This window comes from Gymnodraco acuticeps, unplaced genomic scaffold, assembly GCF_902827175.1.
Source record: "Gymnodraco acuticeps unplaced genomic scaffold, fGymAcu1.1, whole genome shotgun sequence".
NCBI lineage: Eukaryota > Metazoa > Chordata > Actinopteri > Perciformes > Bathydraconidae > Gymnodraco > Gymnodraco acuticeps.
In genome coordinates, this window is record NW_022990947.1 from 3,556,501 (window position 1) to 3,578,695 (window position 22,195).

At 39.4% G+C, this 22,195-nt stretch overlaps 1 protein-coding gene across 3 annotated transcripts; it reads right to left on the reverse strand.

Moving 5' to 3' along the window:
* Window positions 1–282: 282 nt before the first annotated feature.
* LOC117558655 (coiled-coil domain-containing protein 112) lies at window positions 283–5,660 on the reverse strand. 3 transcript variants are annotated; one of them, XM_034234977.1, is made up of 15 exons: window positions 5,603–5,652; window positions 4,667–4,794; window positions 4,016–4,137; window positions 3,751–3,840; window positions 3,389–3,464; window positions 3,001–3,127; window positions 2,636–2,737; window positions 2,283–2,420; window positions 2,077–2,195; window positions 1,709–1,834; window position 1,596; window positions 1,368–1,535; window positions 1,079–1,177; window positions 816–934; window positions 283–710 (listed from the first exon to the last, which is right to left on the reverse strand). In XM_034234977.1, exons 1-15 carry the CDS (start codon window positions 5,645–5,647, stop codon window positions 680–682), a joined length of 1,491 nt encoding a protein of 496 aa, XP_034090868.1. In that variant the 5' UTR covers window positions 5,648–5,652; the 3' UTR covers window positions 283–679. The 3 variants fall into 3 exon arrangements, 1 of the variants encoding a protein (XP_034090868.1); XR_004570853.1 differs by lacking the exons at window positions 1,368–1,535; window position 1,596 and having other exon boundaries at window positions 2,283–2,462; window positions 4,667–4,791; window positions 5,603–5,660; XR_004570852.1 differs by lacking the exons at window positions 1,368–1,535; window position 1,596 and having other exon boundaries at window positions 2,283–2,462.
* Window positions 5,661–22,195: the final 16,535 nt, after the last annotated feature.

A 22,195-nucleotide genomic window follows, 5' to 3' on the forward strand; every position in this document is an offset into this window, starting at 1 on the left:
TGTACAACATATATATTTTATTCTCTCTATTTATAAGAGTGTTGTTTTGACAGCTGACTCAAAGTGGGAAGAGAGCAAGTCTCTCTCTCTCTCTCTCTCTCTCTCTCTCTCTCTCTCTCTCTCTCTCTCTCTCTCTCTCTCTCTCTCTCTCTCTCTCTCTCTCTCTCTCTCTCTCTCTCTCTCTGGTATACAAAATATCTATGGCACAAAAAGGCAAATTAGGTTTTTTTAAATAAAGATACATTTTATTTTTAGAATACTTATCAAAACAGAGTACAAAGAGCTTCACAGAGAGAAAAAATACAATAAAATAACAAAATAGTTTATAAAATAAATAAAGGACAAGATGAAAAATAATAAACGAGAAATTAAGAACACAGGCAGCACAAATTAAATCAGGATGTGATTTCATTCAAAATGTAATTAGTAGACTTAAAACACTTCCAGAGCTCAATAAGACCTTAAATAAATCCTAAAACAAACAAAAAAACAATGTGGTAGGTGTGATCATACCTCTTAGTTTGGGATTAAAAGCTAGCAGCAAGTAAGAGGCTAAACTTTTATTTAAAATAGTAGTTTTGCGTAATGTAATTACATTCTATGTAAAGCAGTAAACAGTAGATTTAAAAGGCACATTCTGAATGTGTTTCAGGACTGTTCAGTTGACCATTGATGCTCATCACAGGCCTTGTCTCCAAGTGGGAACAGCTCTGCAACAAAATGACAGCACATTTCAGTGATTCAGCTTCAATCACCTTTAATCTTTCAAAGAATTGTTGAACAGAAACCTGTCCTAGTAGTTGTTGCAATCAGACCTGTGAAACATCTGTAGGACAGGCCCTCCACCTGTAGGTCCAATGTGTTTCATTCGTTCCTCCCATCCCTTGGTGGGACGGGTAAGCCTGGAGGGGTCTCTGCTGACGTTACCATCCACCTGGATGAAGCATAAACATCAACCTTTACTAAACCAACAACTCTGTTTGTTTAATATATTAAGGATTTGCAGGTTTGTGGTTATAATGTTTGTCTTTGTGTTAACCATTTCAGAGACAATTAACATGAATTTTACAAGCCTTACCTTTTCTTTCAACTTAGCAGTGATTCTCCTCTGTCTTTCCTCTTCCTCTCTTTCCCTCCGCTGTCTCTCCTGAAGCTTTGCCTCCACCTTGAGAAGATCCTGCAGAAAAAAGGCAGAGACATGATTTTTATTCAACACAGTAAAGTGACCTCACCTCCCTTAAATACATTGCACAACCTCAAATAACAAAAACTGTGCTCTGGTCAGAAAGCCTTGCCTCTAATAGACATAACACCAGGCAAAAAGACGAACAACTTGTGTTTCTGTGATTTTTAGACTAACTTTGTACCCTTTCATTAAAGCGTTGGATTCCTATGGTTGCCTCCCTTCTTCTCTCATCCATCTCTCTCTGTTCCTTCTCTCTCTTCCTCCTCCACTGCTCCTCCTCTTCCTCTTTCTTCAGTCGCAGCTGCTCCTCAATGCTCAGCTTCACTTCCATCTGCCGGCGCCGCTCTTCCTGAAAGCAGAAATAATGCTTTATAAATACTATACATTAATATTTCCTGAGGTAACCAACCCTGCACCTATTCACATCACTGTATGCATGTGTATTGATTTCAGAGTAGTACAGAAGCGCTATCTCTGATGAGAAATAAGCACACATTACTTTTGTCACACATGCTAGAGCACCTTTGCCTTTTTCCTCTTTGTGTCTCCTCAGCCAGCCTCTGCTCTTCTTCCTGTTCCTCGATCCTTTGCTTTTCTTCCCTCCACTTCTCCAGTTGCAACTCTGCCTCCCTTCTCTCCTGCTCAGTCCTTAAACAGAAAGAGGACAGAACACGTTGAAACAGAAAAAAACAATAAAGTGACAATAACAAAGACTAGGGAAACTAGGAAGTAAAGCCGACCAATTTCACCTCAATTTAAGGTGACCTATGAAACACTAAGGGTGCTCATCAGTTCTGGTGGGATATTATGACTTGTTGCCTTTAACCATGGAGTCAATGTCTGCGTGTCTTTCTTGTCTTTAGTTCTATACTGCTATACTTCCGACTCACCTGTGTTGCTTAGCCTGGACTTTGGCCTCCCTCTCACTCTTTTCTGCCTCTTCTGCCTCCTGACTCTGTATTCTGTTCTGGCGTTTCTGATGTTTGCTGTCTTTCCACCGCTGAATGGCCTGGGTGTAGTATGAAGACAGTTAACACAAATGGAACCAAAAACAAGGTTTGCTTTTGATTTAAAGTTATACATGTTTTGTCTCTACCTCTCTCTTACTGTCCTGTAGGTAGATCAGCTCCTGATGCCAGTCCTCGTGTTGCTCTATCTCCTCCAATGTTTTACCAGGCAGGTACAGTTTGGCCTCTTTCCTGTAGACTTGTTGCCCGCTGTGCTTTGTCCAGACCTGGAAATCAAACAGCTTAGACTCATTTAGAGAGGTGTCTTGCTGTTATCGATATTTGGCTTGGCATATGTGTAGTTGCATGAAGCAATCACATTTTTGTTTATGGATTGTGTTCAGTGACTGTGTGCAATGACCTGTGAGTGGAAGTTGGCAGTAGATACAAAAATTGCATTTAAAGGGCAAGTTTTTAAGACTGAATTAAAATAACTTCTTACTTTAAGGAAGGTTTGGTGGTCATATTTGTCCCAGCCTCCGCACAGGCCTCCTGTCTTCAGCAGGAATACCTCCACTGCTAGGACCTCTGCTGGGAGGTTGGTCTTATGGAAAAAACAATGTTATCAATAAAATGCCGCAGAATTCTAAATCTCTTTTGACTTCTTATAATACTTAATACATGTGTTTTTCACACTTTCTTATTATTTATTTATAGTCTCAAGAGGTAAAAAGCAGCAAAATCTTGTGATATTTATTGATTGCATTAATTGTAAGATTTATTGCTAGAACACAAACTTGTTTCATTGCATGAACGATGCCAAACAGTGGAAATATAGCGAGGAGGGATATAAGAAGAGCAGCAGACCTTAACAGTGGGAGCTGTGTGTAGTTTAAGGTCTGATTTGACAGCAAGGCTCAGGTTTTCAATCTTTTTCTCATAAGCCGTGATCTCCTGTCTGCATGTCCTCTCTTCTTTCAAGAGTTCCTCAACGCTAAGGGAATCAGAGAAACAAAAAAGACCACTATTTATTGTATTTTCATGAGATCACAAATATTCATTCCTAAAGTTAAGCCAACACTGATCAGAAGCTGTCACTTTTTCTGCCTACTTGGGTGTTTATGACCTTGTCATTTTTAATGGTTTAACATGTTAGTGCGGTGGTGTTTTTATTTATTTATATTTTTCATTTTATTATATTAAAGATGTATTGGTGTGTAAGTAATATTTATAATACAGTTGTTTTTCTGATTACCATGACCGCTCTTCCTCCTTTAGGTTGTTAATGGAGATTTCCACCTCTGTCATTATTTCCTTCAGTCTTTCAATCACTGAAAATAGATATGCAGAAATATTATTAACAATCTGATTCTCATGGTACATGATTATGACGCTAAAATGGCCATAATTTCTTTGAGCAGTACACTACTTTTCAATACGGTATTGAAAAGTAGTGTACTGCTCAAAGAAATTATGGCCATTTTATTGACAATACCATGTTATATTGAAGAAGCGACATGGCACAAATGTTTATAAAAATGATGACTAAAAAGTACTGACTGTTTCACAAGATGGCTGAATGAATGGTAAAGAATCACTGCGAGATACAACACTTACACTCAGGAGTCGGCTTCACATCTATTAGCTGTCTCTGAAATTTCTTCACACCGTTATGAATCTTCACTAGCTGCTTTTGAAGATGGATTTCTAAAGAATCAAATGCAAAGAAGATTATGAATGGCAGTTTGCTCTGTCAAAGAGGTAAAGTGTTGAATGTGCATGGTTCCTTCAACATGGTTTTACAATCACAGGACTTGTCAACTTTACACATTATAAAACATCTGTGGGACATATTAGGGTACTGTAGTCAAAAAAGACCCACTCTCAGCATTTCTTTCTTCCTCCAGCAATTTCTCATACTCTTCTAGTTCTCCAGGCACATCAGTCCACCCATTCTTTCTGCACTGGACACTCAGTGTTCTCTCTTTCTCCAACTTTTCAATCCTGAGAAGAAAGAATAGAGTAAAATGGGTTTATAACATTATTGACCGGTGAGGATGCACTGATAATAAAGTTTAAACTGTTCACAAGTTTAAGGATTTATTTGTTGTGATTGAATGGTTTAGTGATTGGTAAAGTTATATACAGTACAAATATTGAACAATAATAACTATATTAATATTGAAAGTAAACGTTTAATATGGGTTTGCTTGTTTCATTTACAGTGGTGACAAGCAGCACCAAATCAGTTCTTGCTATTGTTGAGCCAGTATGAGAACATTATTTATAATATAATACAAAATATGTGAGTGAAGTGCTTAAGGGCTAGACATTACACCCACACACAGATGAAACAAAGGGTTGGACAAGAAAATAAAACTATGTTTAAAACACACTTGTGATAATGTTGGATTTTATTGTAGGGGGTTCTTGTCACCATATACTGAACCACTGTATCTCTACATTAAAAGTTTAGTGTTTAAAGATGTATACCTTAAAGTGAAATAACTCTGAGTAGCTGTACTTCACTTACTCCCTCCTATTTCTCTCGGCCTCCCTGAGAAACTGCGCAACATTCGGCCTTGCGAGCTTCTGATCCTCACTGCTGACAGGAGGTGATGAGCAGGGCTGCTGGACAGGGCTGGAGTCTCCCTCTCCCTGCTCAAATTCATTTAGGGAAAATATAACACAATACCAGATTATAATGTGAAATTTAACAACAGGTATACTTCTAATCAATTTTGCATAAAACTTCCTTTAAATTGTGTTCTATGATGGAGTAATGAGCCCTTGTCAATTTGGAACCGCAGGACAAATCAATTTAGGTCAGTTTTGTTTACAATTACAATACATAGCCTAATGGAGATATGTGCAATGGGACACCCTAATACATCCTCAGAATAGGGGCCCAGTCACAAGCAGATATACTTTTGAATATCTAAGATTATTAACACTTGCATGTCCAAGTGCATGCAGCATTATACATCAATACAGTATCTCAAACCTACAAAACACCTAAGACTAACAAGGAACATAATTAAAGTAACCATGACTAGTTTTGGTCCCACGACATTTATTCCATCAATTTAAACTTAAATATGTTATAAAATAAATTAAGACATTTGGAAAGGGGAAATAAAAGTACAATTTGAATAGATTTCAGAGAAGAGTGTAAGCATAGACAGTCTACATTAACACAAGGCATCTGTTTTCGGACAGCAGTTTGTAGGAGCAACATGTTCTCTATAAGCCTACAGTTCAATAATTACACTTATTGATAATTACAATGAATAATGACAAAACAATGAAGAGAGCAAGCAGCCTCCCTCTCCTGTAATACGTGAGTTCGTCAATCTTCTGCTTTCACTGATATTTATATAACATTTGAGATATTTAAAATGTTGTCGACTAGCTAACTAATACAGTTTGACAAAAATATGCAGTAAATAGATTTTTGATAGCTTCCTACCGAGCAATGTTTATCAGCGCAGCGTGTGGTTGCTAGGGTAGCCATGTTTGAGCGGCTCTGTACGTACACAAAACAAAACTTTATTTAAACGAACAGCCTAGTTTGCCCCTGCTCCTGTAGTTAGTGGTTCATACCAGCAGAGGACGCTGCTTATTGTTAAACTGTTGTGTGTAAACATGAAAGGTTTATTAATATTATTAGTGTTATTTTTAGGGCATCAAGATGGGAGAAAAAAACCTAACAAGTAGACTGTAACCATGACAACAGACTAAGGCCTACATTAACCAAACTGTTAGATTGTCCATAAAATAATGTGAATGGCTCAAAATATTGAAATAAGAATTTATAAAATACTTTGGACAAAATGTAAAAGCATTGATAGACCTGAGCTAGCGTTATGCCTAAAAACGTGGATGTAAAATATTCACAGATCAAGCAATGGTTAAAACAGATGTTGTAAAAAAGGAAAATGGTAACTTAAAAGTAAAACAGGGTTAAAGCCTATTTTAAAAGACACATGTTCCCTTCATTCATTATGATAAGGATTTACATTTAACAGATGATAAAGTAAATTACTAATGTATGTGAACCATGCCGTTTCTGAGGTTTTAGGTTTTTTCTTCTTCTTAAAACGTGTTGCAATATGCATAGGCCTACCTCATTTTGTATAGACTTGGCCCAACATTAATTAAAACAGGAGGAGCATTCTTGTTCTTAATTTCTTATGTTTCTTATGTTTCTTTGTTTCCTGCCAAAACAGTCGTTTTATGTTATAAGGGCCTATGGTAAAGGCTTTACTTCATGGTGTTAGAAATGTATATACAAAATAATTTGGGAAATGTGTATAAAGCATTTTAACCAGACTACTTCAATGGCATTTTAGTCAGTTTACCTTTGATTTCTTTCTTTTTTTTACATATTTTATCCAGGACATAGTTCTGTATATGAAATTGACATGTTGCACTTCATTCCACATGATCTGGATCTCTGTCCTCCTGGATCCATCTTTGTCATTCATTTTCACATTGTGAGTATCATTAATATTCTGTACACATACATCATCTATTGCATGTCTGTCTGTACTGAGAGACAGGGAGTTTGTTCTTATCTGAAGTGAGGGCTGGAGAGAGTGTCAATTATATGCACCTTCTGAGGCAAAAATAAAATATATTTGACTTGTCTCGAGTATCTGACTGGTCCCGGGTACAACCAGATGGTATGATTTACCTAGGCATCTCGATCTCTCAAATAACTGTCCATGCCGTCTACTGAGGCCGTGGTTTATTTCTGTAACAGCCTTTTTATGAAGGCCAGCAGCTATAATTATTGTAAGAGCTGGCCGAGTGACAGTCAGAGTGAAAAGAGCAGAGAGAAAGTAAGATTGAGAGCCAGTATAAATAGAAACCTGATCCCATTATTGAGTGCAGATAACGGGGAAGGTCTCTCCCTTGGGTGCAAAGTTGTTACCACAACATAAAAAGCAACCGCTCTCCTTAGGAAGAGTGTCACATTTTTCTGTCTTCATCCTCCGCCAAGGGACTCACTTAATTTGATAAATGAGACAATCAGATGAACATTCAACTGGTTGGCATAGCAAATCCAACTAAACATATAAAGTAAGGGGATTTCCAAACAGAGTTAATTGTGTGTGAAAATGTAAATGTCAAAGAGTGGACCAGTTCACAGTTCTCTAAAAATAAACTACAGTTCTCTCTTTCAATGGACTTAGTATGGGTAAAAATGTATGTTCTTTGAGTGACAGACAAATACATGTAAACATGGAGTTAAAGTTCAATAAACCTCTGATACTGTACTACATGTATACTCTCATAGACTTCCTTCACAGATAGAGGTGGACAGGTGGACATAACTGGGGGTTGTCACACATGGAAAGTAAAAGGGCACATGAGCAGCATCAAAATATACTAAAGACTACCCAAGGTAAAATATGTATCATACAAAAGGGCACATTTTAAAGAAATACACAGCATATTATAGATAGCAATATTTGTAATGTGTCTTTTTAAGTTTTAATCATTGTTTTTTACATAACATAAAATGAAAGTACTTGTGTAAAGTATACAACTTATAGATCAACTGCATCCTCTGACGGATCCCTTCAGATACACAGATCTGGAGTGAACAAGAGAGCGGACCTTGATTTTAGATATTTTTTATTTGGTTCATCATTAATTAAGTTCTTTTTCGGACATTTTATCTTGCAAACTGGAAATGTTTCCCTCAAAGGACAACCAAAAGGAAAGTGAGAATGAATGAACGAAATAAAGGCATGACCTTTGACCTCTTCTTAGGAGAAGGTTTTCTGGAAATGTTATGAGACATGATCTCTGTAAAGAGATCAGTTTTGCATTCATTGACGGTGGAACTCTGAGCTCCCCTCCTGGCGCTTCTGTTAATTGTGTGTGTGTGTGTGTGTGTGTGTGTGTGTGTGTGTGTGTGTGTGTGTGTGTGTGTGTGTGTGTGTGTGTGTGTGTGTGTGTGTGTGTGTGTGTGTGTGTGTGTGTGTGTTTTAACATAGTTAACCCTTATTAAATCAGGCATGTTGACTGAAACACGTCAGTTAAGTAACTGGCTGACAGCCGGCAGGAGAGAAGGTTTACACAAGTGAACACACACACACTCCAGTATGGACACACACACAGACCTAGAAGAACACAATTTGTTCTGACACCTGACTAGCGCTGTAATTTTATACGGTGTTAAATAGCAACCTGATCTGGCTACGTTCTGCGCATGTTGGACCCAGACAGGCAACTGCACATGCATTGTTTTGTTTGTGTGTGTGTCGGACTTTATGTGTGTGAAGCTTAGGAAAGCAGGGGGAAAGCGATAAGCCTAATTGCTTTTCCTGCTGTGTTTCAAACTCTTACCCTCTCTGTTTCTCTCAACACTTCTCTGAATGTACCTGATTGAACTGTAACTTAAAGCTATATTACAGTAATGTGTTTGCATATTTAAGGTCTTACATCACAATTAACAGAAGAAGAAATACACATATTCCCCTGATCTTTCTTTTTTTCATGTCAAATGCCGGAAAGCTTTACCTCTTCAAACCTTAAACCTAAATAATTATAAATAGAAAATCTGAAGAATGCAAACGGGTCTCAATATGACTTTGTGTAGTAGACCCAGAACCTGATGGTCCCTGAGTTTGAATCCTGATGACTTTCCTTTGACCCCACCATCAGGTCAAAGTTTCCACCTGCTCAGCATTTCAGCCCACACAGGATCAACATGAGCTATAGTATTAATGCCCTATTTATCACAACTATTTGCAGGTTTTTACATGTACTTCATTAAAACAATGATTTTGTGGCATTTCATGTTGAACAAGTTGCAGCCCTAGGAACCCATTTAATACAAAAATATAAAAATAATCACAGTTTTAAAGGTGTAAATATTAATGTGGCAAAAGCACAGTTAATTCTTGGTAAATAAAAATGTATAATTGAAATAGTGCTATATTTATTATTTCACTATAGATTAATTTATTTTACTATTTGTCATTGACTTGTCTCAATTACAGTAAAAGTACATTCAATAAACACAATATCCCATTAAAAACATACAAATGGGATGGTAGCAGCAAATCAGTTATGTAAAAAGTACAAGTACATATTTTGTACAATGACTATTACTTGACACAGTCATTCTTTGTTAAACTCCTCGAACTCTTTAATTTCTCACTCAGCTGCTTCAAATCTTCTGAACATTTTAAAATTATACATGAAAAGGGCAAACTATATCTCTGCATCCAGGAATGCAGTTCAAGCTTGAAAGGGTTAACACCTGAGAGTCCGTCACACCTCCAGTCCTTACGTGTATTGGTCTGATATCATCAGGACGGCAACACAAACACATTATCTCAAAAGACCTTATGAACTATGCTCAACAGCTCTTTTCTGACTGTTACTTACATCATCAACCACTGAAGTGCTCTTATTTCAGATTGCCTCTCACATATTCACTGTGACATGAGTCCTTCGCTCACCCACACACTCCACATGCTGATGTACAGCAGAGGCTTTTCACTGCTGTCCTCATACGGCCTGATGAGAAACAGTTATGTCCAGTCCTGAATGTAGCCGGTGATTAAATAAAGATAAATATATAAATCTTGAATTTATTGAGGATCAAAGTTACCTTGGAAACAGAGTGTTAGATGCAACAACTTGTCTATTTAAAGCTTTTCTGGAGGTCCTGATCATATACATTAGCCTTGTAGTTGTGTGAGTGATTTATAGATTGTTTTAAGCCAACATCAACAACTTGTGCACATGAAAGAATTGTAGTTTGAATACCTTCATTTCCATGGACTCATGATTTGTCTGTTTTTGATTTTCTGTCATACTATGTATAAGCATTATTGACTTTACTGTAGTTGAACTAATACACGCAAAGTGGATGTGCAAGGAGCCATTAAAATGTTACAAACTTAGCTTAGTGTGGTAAAAAATGCTCTAAGAAAAGAAAAATGTGTAAGGTTGTGTACCGGAAATAACTATGTTAACTGTGAATTAAACTTTCCTGAAAATGTATTTTCCTATACAGTAATTAACAACCATATTTTACCCTGAAACAGGGTAAGGAAATGTCATGTGAAAGTTCAATTATCCCTACAGTACTCCAACTCCACTGACTTTTAGTTAGCGTAGAAAAACATTAGAGAAAACTGTAACGGGATGTGTTTCAATTGAATTTGCAGCTCTACACATTGATTAAGCGTTAACTAGAATAAGTGAATGAATGCTCACGTGGGGCCGAGACGTTGAGGGGTTGTTACTAGGCAGCTCTGTCCCTGAACACTTTACACCCAGTCTCTGCGATTGTGTGTGTGTGTGTGTGTGTGTGTGTGTGTGTGTGTGTGTGTGTGGTGTGTGTGTGTGTGTGTGTGTGTGTGTGTGTGCGTGTGTGTGTGTGTTGTTTGTGTGTGTGTGTGTGTGTGTGGTGTGTGTGTGTGTGTGTGTGTGTGTGCGTGTGTGTGTGTGTGTTTGTGTGTGTGTTTATGTGCCCCTAAAATTACAGAGATGACCTGGGGGGGCCCTTGCACACATGCCACTCAGGGTTCACAGGGTGTAATGCTAGTGTGTGTGTGTCTGGTTTAATGAGCAGGCTGACCCTATAAAGTCCACGGCTTGTGTCACCCTAACCCTGATGTTTTATTAGGAGGAATAATGCTGCAGAGCAAGTTTCTCTTTCGCAGAAAGACTGTTGACATATTAAAGATGATTTCACACAGCAGAAAGTAGTATGTACGTAAGTAAGTTAGTAAGTAAGTAAGTTAGTTAGTAAGTATGTTAGTAAGTAAGTAAGTTAGTAAGTAAGTAAGTACGATAGTAAGTAAGTAAGTTAGTAAGTAAGTAATTAAGTTAGTAAGTAAGTAAGTTAGTAAGTAAGTAATTAACCAAGATCAAGTGACAAGTAGGCTTCTATAATTCTACAAATTAAAAATCCCTTATTTCTTTAATGTACCTAGTCGATCCTGGATCTGGCGTTTGTGGAAAAGCCTTTGGAAGTTTGTGTCTTTTTTCATGTCCATTGGGTTTTCGTGCCTTTAATGCCAGGACTTCTGATGCACCTTCACATCAGCCACAGAGAGAAAGGCTTAAATAAAAGGAATTTAAGCATTGTGAAGTGCTCTGACTGACAGGTGCTTTGATTAGAAGACTGGGACTTCAACTTTCTTTTTGGCATATGGGCAGATCCACTCTTGTTTTTTTCCCTTTATTTACACACTCTGTCTGTGATTCTCTGTGTTCCCCTGTGACATGTTAAAATAAGGCAATGTAATCATTGGAGTTTGCCTTTTGAACACAGTTTGAGTTTGCATGTTGGTAATGATATGGAGAAAAGGGAACACAGAGAGCTACATTTAGAGCCGAAAGAGGATAGAGAGAGAGGTAAAGGCTTGGATTGAGGTATCAGCTGTATCAGTGTGATCATGAGTAATGGACACCAGCAGAAGCATCTAGATTATCCTCTGGACATTAGATCTGTCTCTGTCCATCCCTGCAAACACTGTTGCCGCTCTTTGTGTCAATTATCAACTGCTGATAGGTGCCAGGACAGAAAAGGAGTGTGTGTGTGTGTGTGTGTGTGTGTGTGTGTGTGTGTGTGTGTGTGTGTGTGTGTGAGTGTGTGTGTGTGTGTGTGTGTGTGTGTGTGTGTGTGTGTGTGTGTGTATTTTCACACATGCTTGCATAGGCACTGGAGGCATGACATAATTGTCTAACAGGCAGAATGGACAATACCAGACCAGCAACAGGATAAGAATAGAATGGAAAACCCAACCTTGTTCCATAAATAATGACACTTGGAAGAGCTTTGATGATAATCTGCATCATGTATGCACACGTTCTGTCCTGACCATGACTGGTCTATTATCTGCAACACTTTGTACCCACTTACTCAGGGCTGTGTTTGTTTGCAGAGCCTCAGTGAAATACTGGGGAAGGTACAGAGCATGGTGATTAGACAGCAAAGGAGCTACCTTGTGAAGCTGGTGGATTCTCAACAGAGCGTGGGCAGGCCTGATGAGTCAGTGTGGCAGATGGTTTGGCATTGGCAACAAATGTGGGTACAGCCAAACATTTAGATCTAGAAGAATTGTTGTTGAACAAGGGGAATTTTGATCGAGGGAAATGAAAGCATTTTCATCATGACACATGTAAAAAAGGACATCACAAAATAAAATAAATACAGAACATGATATGTTATTTTACTCAACAGATAATATGCTTTCTATTTGTCAGGGAGTAAGACCGAAACGTGAGTTTGTATTTAAACAGAACATTATCTGCCCTTTGATAAGCTATCATGAAGAGGAAACTAACCCAGACTTCAATATTCTATTTATAGCTTCTCATTCTGCTGAGTCATGTTACCTGCCTCCTACTTGACAGTTATGCACTGTAAATGGCAAGAAATAGGCTTCTTGTATTGAAGTATAATTGCAACTTCAGATGAAGTACTATGTATGTCCGCAACCCCAACCCTTGTCTACGGGTATGAGTTAATTGCCGTGTCTTTCTTTGTAAAGTGATGTGAAAACTCCCATCACAGTTCAAGTGATAACATAAAAATCCAACCAGAGTGAGACCATGAGTGGACCATAATATTATTTTAAAGGTTTTGGTCCTACAACCTATTATCTGCTGGACTTCACAGGCCATTACAGATGAGGAAGAGAGTGTTTGAAATCACAATATGTCTCTGAAATGCATGACATGATGCCTCATGTAAAAAATGAAATGTGACTTACACTAAAGACCAGTGCAACTTAATATTGGCTCTTCTGGTTTAATCTCACGTCCTTTTCATAGATTACATAAACCCACAGCTTTCAAAGCCATGACAGACATGAATGCTTAATGTGTGAATGTGACAAGGATGAAACAAAGCCAGAGACACCGTTGTGGGTGTTAAAGGCAAGTTTGTGGTTTCCATGCAGTGTGAAGATCAAACCTTTTCCAAGGTTTTGAGCTTCACATTGAACATAAATGGTGCCTGGTTTCTGGAATGAGAAGTAAAACATTCCTGGTTAATCTTAAAGTAAAATGGCATTGGGTTTGTCAGCGTCACTGCTGACTTGAGTTTCAGGATGTCTACTCCTGCCACCATGCAGCTGTCCAGGTTACCCCAAACGCCCCACACGCAGGAGCAGGTGGACAGAGAAACAGATCCAGCCTGTTTTATTGCCTCTGAGCTAACTGGAGTATCTTTAGTGGGAACAGACAGAAGGTCAGATGTTAACAGTTGTGTTACTTGTCGATTAGATTTCCAGGTAATCATCTCAATATGGGCAATAGTATTTTATATTTAAAGAGCTTGAAAGCACATTTTCTCACACAACATCTTATCAAAATGTGATGAAATCAGTGAAGGTTATTTGCAACATGTTTTCAGATGTAATGTACTTATTTTAACTATAAGGAATTGGGGAAAACTTAACCTTTAAGTCAGTTTGACAGCAAAAATAGTGGGCACCACCCTGAAACACAAATACATTAAAACATTTATATATGTTTGGGAGGCTGTGGCACAGTGGACTAGTGCGTTGGTGTTCGGATCAGGGGAGCACAGGTTCAAACCCCACTGTAGTCAGCATGTCGTTGTGTCCCTGGGCAAGATACTTCACCCCAAACTGCTCTTGTGGGGATTGCCCACAGTATTGAGTATGTAAGATGCTTTGGATAAAAGCGCCTAATAAGTAACATGTAATGTAATATATCCATTTTGGTTTCTAAAATGTTGAGATTTACAGCAGGTTAAAAGGCAATTTTATGTCAGTGTTCAGGGGCTTTAATATAGGCCAAATATATAAAAACACATGTCGATCTATGATGAAAAACACGATCACTAGGCTGAAAACACATAGAACTGGTAACTGGTATTCTGTATCAGACTGTGACAGAAAGGTCATTGGCGAAGTAAAAAGGGCCAAAGTGGAATATTGCATTACAATGAATTCTACAGTTAGAAATAAGGAAATAGAGCAAACTCAAGTCTACTAGAATAGTTTGGAAGTTGCTGGAAGGAGAGTTTAAAATAGTTGTGGTTGAGATGCATGCCATGTGACAGTGACGTCCCTGCTATAAGCCCAGCCAGATATCCTTGTTGCCTCACATTTTCTGACTGTAGGCTATCAATTAAAAGCACTGATGCCAGAAAAAATGAATTACCAAAAGAAGAGTCTCAAAAAGTGTCAGTGTGTGCATGAAAGTGCATCCTATCAACTATTCGTAAACAATCCACATTAATTTGCTTGACTGATTGTGTAACGGCATTCAAAAGAGGATATGTATGTGTGTGTTGAATTTGTGTATTTGTTGATATATAATCACTGCCATGCAAACTAATTATCCCTCTATTTATAAGAGTGTTGTTTTGACAGCTGACTCAAAGTGGGAAGTGTTGGTGCCAGAGCAAGTCTCTCTCTCTCTCTCTCTCTCTCTCTCTCTCTCTCTCTCTCTCTCACACACACACACACACACACACACACACACACACACACACACACACACCACACACACACACACACACACACACACACACACACACACACACACACACACAAGCACACAATAACTAGCAGTTCCCCAGGTCCAAGCAGGGTGGACATGTCTGTGTTTGTGAGATAGAGCGAGTGGGTGAGCGAGGAAGAGATGCTGGAGTGCAGTCCGGACCAGTATCAGATTCAGGCCAGTGATCCCCCTGTTAATACCCTGACTGTCTATTTTAGCTGCAGGGTCTCTTATGTGAACGGTCATGGTTTTCCCAACACCACTGTCTCAGTCACCACCTTCCTGTCTTACATTCAGCAGTTGCTCCTCTCATCCACAGCCATGTACTGTGTGAGCATCAAAGTCAACTAGAGAATGCAATTCCTGAAGAAATTGCTAGTGGGAATGCTTCATGCTGAAAAGCTGACGCTAAACTGCTATGCTGAAATGTAATGTGGAAGAAGAAAGTGAAGAATTTAGATTGAAATGATACATGAACACTGGGGGCTTGAATGTGTGATGAGAGAAGAAAAGAAAGTAAAAAGGCTTGGAAAAGCAGCAGAATATTTGAACTGCAAACTTTTGGCATTTGAAGAAATCTCAAAACTGTCCCGTAGATGTCTTCACTGCTGGACTGTTAGCACACATGTGAAGTTTGAGCACTTTTTGAACATTTTCATAGGAGTTATAGCGACATCGTCTTTTATGGCGAGGGATGCGTTTTCATGGAAACGGCATATGATGAAACCCCATAATTGGCGTAGAGCTGTTGAGGGCTGGACCGTTAACCATTATCTGAAGTGTGGTGCTGTTTTGACCCTTTTCATAGGCAACATCATCGGCCGTGCGTCGGCCACAGGCAGTCGGCCAAAGAAATCACTCTGATTGGCTGTTCAGCTAGAAGCTAAACGGTTGCTTGAGAATGTCTTCCACAAGCAACACTCCAATGGCTGATAGCTCCAGCACCGCACGAAACATGTTTTCGATGGACGAGAGTGAAAATAGAACGCACACACTATTTGTTGTTTGTTTATATCACGTAGTCTGTTCTTCTTCTCTGTCTTCCGGTTGTTGCCTCTGTTGAATGACGAATACACACTACCGCCGCCTGCTGGTAAGGAGAGTTATTGCCACTCACGCATGCGCAGTTCTTACATGCTCGGCTGTCTTTGCGGTGTGTTCCGGTGCGACACATGGCCAAGACGCAGGAGAACACGGCGACGCAACAGTCGGCGTCGGCGAGTTCTCTGGTGACTGCTTGGTGTGTCAGGGCCTTAAAGGTACGGACACACCAACTCGATTATCGGCGTTGGTGGGCGTCAGGCCGACGAAAAGCGTCGGCACGCCCTACTCAGATTGGTGTATCTTTTCAGCCGACCCGACGCCAAAGGCAGTCAGCCAAAGAAGTCACTCTGATTGGCTGTTCAGCTAGCGAATCAGTGCATGAGAAGCGAAACGGAAGTGAGGAACGTAAACAAACGATTTAAGAAGGCACACACAGACTGCTATTCATTTTTCATTTCTCAGCATTTTATTCTTCATCATGGCGATTTGGAATGACGGAACCGAAGACCAACTGATCAGCATGATCCAGGAGAGGCCACCTCTGTTTGACATTACAGAGAAAAAGTATGCGAACCGAATAGAGTGGCGAAGTCCCTCTCCATCCGGTGGACCTCCATGGGACCTTATTTCGAAAAAATTATGTATTGAAGACAATGGAGAGAGAAAGATTATCTTTCGATCCCGTTTGAATTGTGCCACGAATTACCAGAGGTGTGGACTCGAGTCACATGACTTGGACTCGAGTCAGACTCGAGTCACACATTTTATGACTTGAGACTCGACTTGACAACATCACAAAAGACTTGCGACTCGACTTGGACTTGAACACCAATGACTCGGGACTTGACTTGGACTTGAGCCTTCTGACTTGAGGTGACTTGCTACTTTAATTCAGAGGTCTCCAACACGCCGATCGCGAGGTACCGCTAGAAGAGCAGACTCCCGTCGGGGAAAGCAGAATCTTCAGCCGCTCCTACTCTTGCTGAGAATCCTTGCAGGCAGGGGCGGGTCTTTATTTAGCTGGGCCACCATGCGGCCAATCATATGCGAGGACACACTAGGATCATACCATTATGTGAAAGAAGGGTGGGGGCACAGCATGTGCAGAGCGACGGGGAGACGGGGAGCCGGATTTAAATGCAAGCGCGTCGGAAAAAGTCAAGAAATGAGCGAAAACCGAAAAAAGAAGCAGCATCTGGCTGCTTTTCAATGATATTGGAGAAAGCAAAGCTGAGTGCAGGATTTGTAAAAATGAAAATAACCTTCAGAGCAGGGTAAACACTCAGGATTTATTGTCAGAGGTGGGAGAAGTTCAGACAATTAAAAAAAGTTACAATCAGGGTTCCCGCGGGGTCTTAACAAGTCTTAAAAAGTCTTACATTTGATAATCAGAATTGAAGGCCTTAAAAAGGTCTTAAATATGATTCAGAAGGTCTTAAAAATTATCGGATTTGAAAGGTACTTCTATGTTGCGATAGCAACAAAGTAACCAGTACGGTAATAGCCTTTCAGTTCCCCCCAACAATTTGTATTGAATTAAATCAACATGGAACCAGTAATCACTAACTCTGTTTCCCCCGGCCCCTTGTTGGAGAACACCCAGCTAGTAACCTAGCAACCAAGCTTCAGCTCATGTAGCCTATCTTCGAATCTACTTACAAATAAATATGGGGAAGTGTAAGTTCAACCGTATTTGGTTGGAAAACATCTAATTTAGTGCTTGGTTGAAACCAGTGGAGGGAACGTGTTTGAAGCCCGCTGCACCTTTTGCAAAAGAAATTAGTGTTTGTTTTGCTAGTGCAGCGTTAGCTAGTGCAGCAGCAGCTAATGCAGCGTTAGCTAGTGCAGCAGCAGCTAATGCAGCAGCTCCCGCAACAACACCGGGGGACCTCCGGGCTAAGTTTGGGTCTACGTCAACCCTAAAAGCGGAGGTGCTGTAGACGCTAAATACCGTAGCTAAACACCAATCATACAACAGCAACGATGAAATAGTGTAGCCAAGGCAGCAGAGCTCTGAATATAGCTCTTGTCACTCTCTCTCAGAGACACACACACACACACACACACACACACACACACACACACACACACACACACACACACACACACACACACACACACACACACACACACACACACACTAGGGCTGCTCGATTATGGCAATAATCAAGATTATGTTGGTCAATAATTAATATCACGATTATTAAATATGATTATTCATTGACTATGAAAACATCCATTTATTGAACTTTAAAACAGATAATAATTTGAACAGTATCTTTTTAACTGTTGATTACCCTGAACGTATAATTCAACTGAAAAACCAATACAAAAATTAATTAAATAAATGATACATTACTAAAAAATTAATTAGATCAAATATGTTGTAGTGCACTGTTACAACCTAGCAAAGCAAAATAATCGTTTTTTACGATTATGTTGTTTTCGTAATTGTGGCAGGCCAAAATCGTAATTGCGATTAAAATATGATTAATTGCACAGCCCTAACACACACACACACACACACACACACACACACACACACTCAAGCACACACATACACACACTTTTTGTCTAACACGCTAACACAGTTCTGTACTGTTACGCTGTTGTGTTCAGTCACTGTTCTTATGTTGAACATGAATACATTTACTTTGTAAGTGATTATGGGACGTATTTCTTCTTTATATACATTTTCCTTCATACTTTATTGCCGTGAAATAGGTCTTAAATTCTATTCAAAGTGGTCTTAAAAAGGTGTTAAAAAGTCTTAAATTTGAGTTGGCGAAACCTGCAGGAACCCTGTACAATAAAAAGTCCTGCATTCAAAATGTTACAAGTAAAAGTACAAAAGTATTAGCATCAAAATATACTTAAAGTACCACCTGCAGAGGGATCTAGATTCAGGTGTTCTTTTCCCCATAGAGACCGCCTCGCTGCATATTATCCCTTGCATAAAGATAGATTGTGGGTCCCTTACAACATGTTGTACACAGTAGAAATAAACATTCTGGTTACCTCAACATCAGGGATCTTATACATTAAACTCCTTCTGAATCAAACCGTCACGGTAGCCTTACCTTACTGATCCCTCTTAAATTAGAAAAACACACGTTACTTTACCAGCAGAGAGAAAATGGATTATTAAATTATTAATGTGACTAATAAAGAGCAATTTGATTATTAAGTATTATTCTGTTGATCGATGTCATTACATTTGGTGAAAAACACATAATGACTTGTTTATGACTCGTTTTGTCAAAGTTTAGGACTTGACTTGACTTGAACTGGCCCATCCTGACTTGAGACTTGACTTGGACTTGCAAAACAATGACTTGAGACTTGACTCGGACTTGAGCGCAAAGACTTGAGACTTGACTCGGACTTGCAAAACAATGACTTGGTCCCACCTCTGCGAATTACACATATGATGTTTGTCAATTTGATGGTGGCTCCTTCTCCCATTATCTTCCACAATCAGTCTATAAGTATGTCTTTAGCATCTGAATAGAGCCATCACAATTTCTCTACAATGTGCCGCTTACACTTGACCACACCCAATTTTGTTATGAACGCTTAGTAAACAGTTTTAAGAAGCCATGGTATTAAATCCAACTAACTGTGAATTTATTTAACATTTTTAAGGAACCTCTGACCTCGGGTGGCTACAGAATCACCCCCCGGTGGCACCAGCAGTGAAACCTCGAACAGCATCGAGGAGCCCTTCCACTTTGATGCTGAGCCCTGCGCGCCCCTGGCAGAATCCACCATCCGCACCACACCGGCACCGCTCACAGAGGGGCCAAGCACACTCGGTAATTACACTGGAAGGCCTCAGGCAAAGCGCAGCAGGATGATGCAGGACGATGCAGGACGAGTACCCCCCTGAGGAGACAAATACATTGCCGCAGTCGATTGGCCTGACCCTGGCATAGTTTTCCCCGGGTAGACATAATGGACATAATGGACATAATGACGACAATGACGACATCACGGCCCATTCAAACGTTTTTGAACACAGGCTGCGGCGGGTGCCACGTGAACGGCTGCCACACTTCCTGCATGAGTTGGAAAATACCTTCTTCAAGTATTTAACCCAGGAAAATGAAACCTCTAGACAGTTAAACTTTGTAAATTATTTAATGATGTGGCTAATTTTTTTGTACTGACAGTTCACTCATTTTTTGACATAATTTTTGGTATTGTATTGTATTTTTGTCGATTGTTTACATTGTACAGTTATTTTGATAATAAACCACTTTTTACCGATACTGCAAATAGCAAAACTTTCTTTCGTACCTTCGTACTACAGCCATCAGATAACACAACATTAGAATAAGGATACAATTAGCTATACTACAATACAGGTCAGAAGATACAGATGTACATGATGATACATCATTTGCCTGTCAGTGTTATGATGTTGTATATTAATAAAAGTGGTAGCAGCAGTACTTTACTGTTGTTGCCATCCACAATGCTTTAAATAGTTTGTTTCTGCTTCAGAGAGCTGAAGTGGAGGAGCTGATTTAAATTACATTATATACTGCTGGGTAGCTTATGAAATTCACCATGGGATCAATAACATTTTATCTTAACCTAAACTATTTCTTGATTATATATATAGTGTTCTGAATCTTCAAAGTTACTAAAGTTATCAAATAAATGTAGTGCAGTATAAAGTACACTATTTGCCTGAATGGGAATGGAGCAGTACAGTACTTAAGTAAATGTACTTTGTTACTGTCTACCGCTGTTCATTGTTCAAGATTGAAATGTAAATGTGCAAGACGGTTTTCTGCCCCTCTATTCACATGTCCCTTTCATACGTGATGGTTTCTTCATTCTCGAACTTCTGTGGAGCAGAAGTATAAAGTTGCAGGATTAGTCTCAAGTACCTCAAGATTGTCCTTAAGTACAGTGCCTATACGTAGATGAGCTACTGTCTACCACTGTTCATTGTTCATTTACCTATTGTGAGTCGCCTGGGATAAAAGCATCACATGGGAATGTAAATTTAGCAAGAAGTGGCCATTATTCAGATGAGTGTTACAACCTACATCTACATACAAGAACTTGTAGTTGCTGTCAACCAGCACCATTAGCACTATGGAAAATGTATGCTTGTAGTTGTAGTAGGTTGGTCCAGTTCCTGGAGGGGGGCGGATGTTGATGTGTTTCCCATCCAGGGCACCTTGGCAGTTTGGGAAGTCCCACTGAGCCTGGAATCCATCAACTACTTGCTGCCACTCTTCCACTGTGTCTGGGCACTGAAAAACAACAAATATCTTTTTTCAGACCCATGTTTCATATGGCAGAGAAACATTTGCTGTTCAAATGCCTACAGACCTCACTGTATTACATACAGTTTGCACAGTAAAACCAGTAAGTATCCACACATACCTTCATGTATTTCTCTTTTAAAACCTTGTAAATGGCTGTACAGGTCTCAGGAACGAATTGCCGGATGGTTGACACAGTAATGACACTCCCACTGGGAACTGGTAGGAAAGGCTCCTGAAGCTTTCCCCTGCAAATATTAACAAACACATAACTGAGTTATCTACACAAGCAGCTGAACAAAACACTCATTAGCTACAAAACTACAGGTTATAGTTTACAAGATAGTTGATTACTTTAGTTGCTATGAAGCTACCAAGCAGTACCTTTGGTACTTTAAGTACATTTGGTTTTGTACTTACACTAGTACATCTTTTAATGCATGACTTTTACTTCTAACAGAGTATTTCTACACTGCGGTATTACTACTTTTACTGAAGTAAAATGTATAAGTACTTTGTCTACCACTGCTAAAGCATAATATACAATAATATACAAAGTGCTGCAATTTTAAACATAGCTAGCTTGCACACACCGCCAATCCGCATGCAGACGCGAGGCGACGCGACACTCGGGTCCGTCTGTGTCAGTTCTTTGTTGTCAGATTGGTGTGTCCGGGCCTTTAAATCTGAAGAAGGCTTCTTTACCAAGGTCTGAACAATGTTTAATATCTGTAAAAGTAAGAATCAGATTTAAAAGTCGTGTTACACCAATAATGTCAGAAAGATGTGTGACATTTTAAAGTTGGAATGAGGTTTCTGAGTGAAAGTATGAAGGAGCAGTTAGCAGTTGAAGAAGGAGCAGTTAGTAGTTGAAGTTGCATGAAGATTGTTGAAGTCTGAAGAGTTCTCCATTGACTTCCATGTTAAAAATGGGATGTATTATGGGATGTATCTCTGGAATTATGAAAGTTATGAATGATAAAAGTAATAGCCATCGGTTCCCGACCGAGCTGAACGTTCTGATGTTTGAACAGAGTTTCTGCAATGTTCAATGTGGGAGAAGAAGCAGCGCAAAATATCCCGGCGGAATAATAAAGAATTTCGTGCGTAGCATAACAGATAGTGGGAATGCTGTGTCAGCATTCCCACTAAATGAGAAAATCCAAGTGCAGATCCATTTCCATCTTAACTCTGTTTAAGAAAGACCGTGTTGATTAACCAGG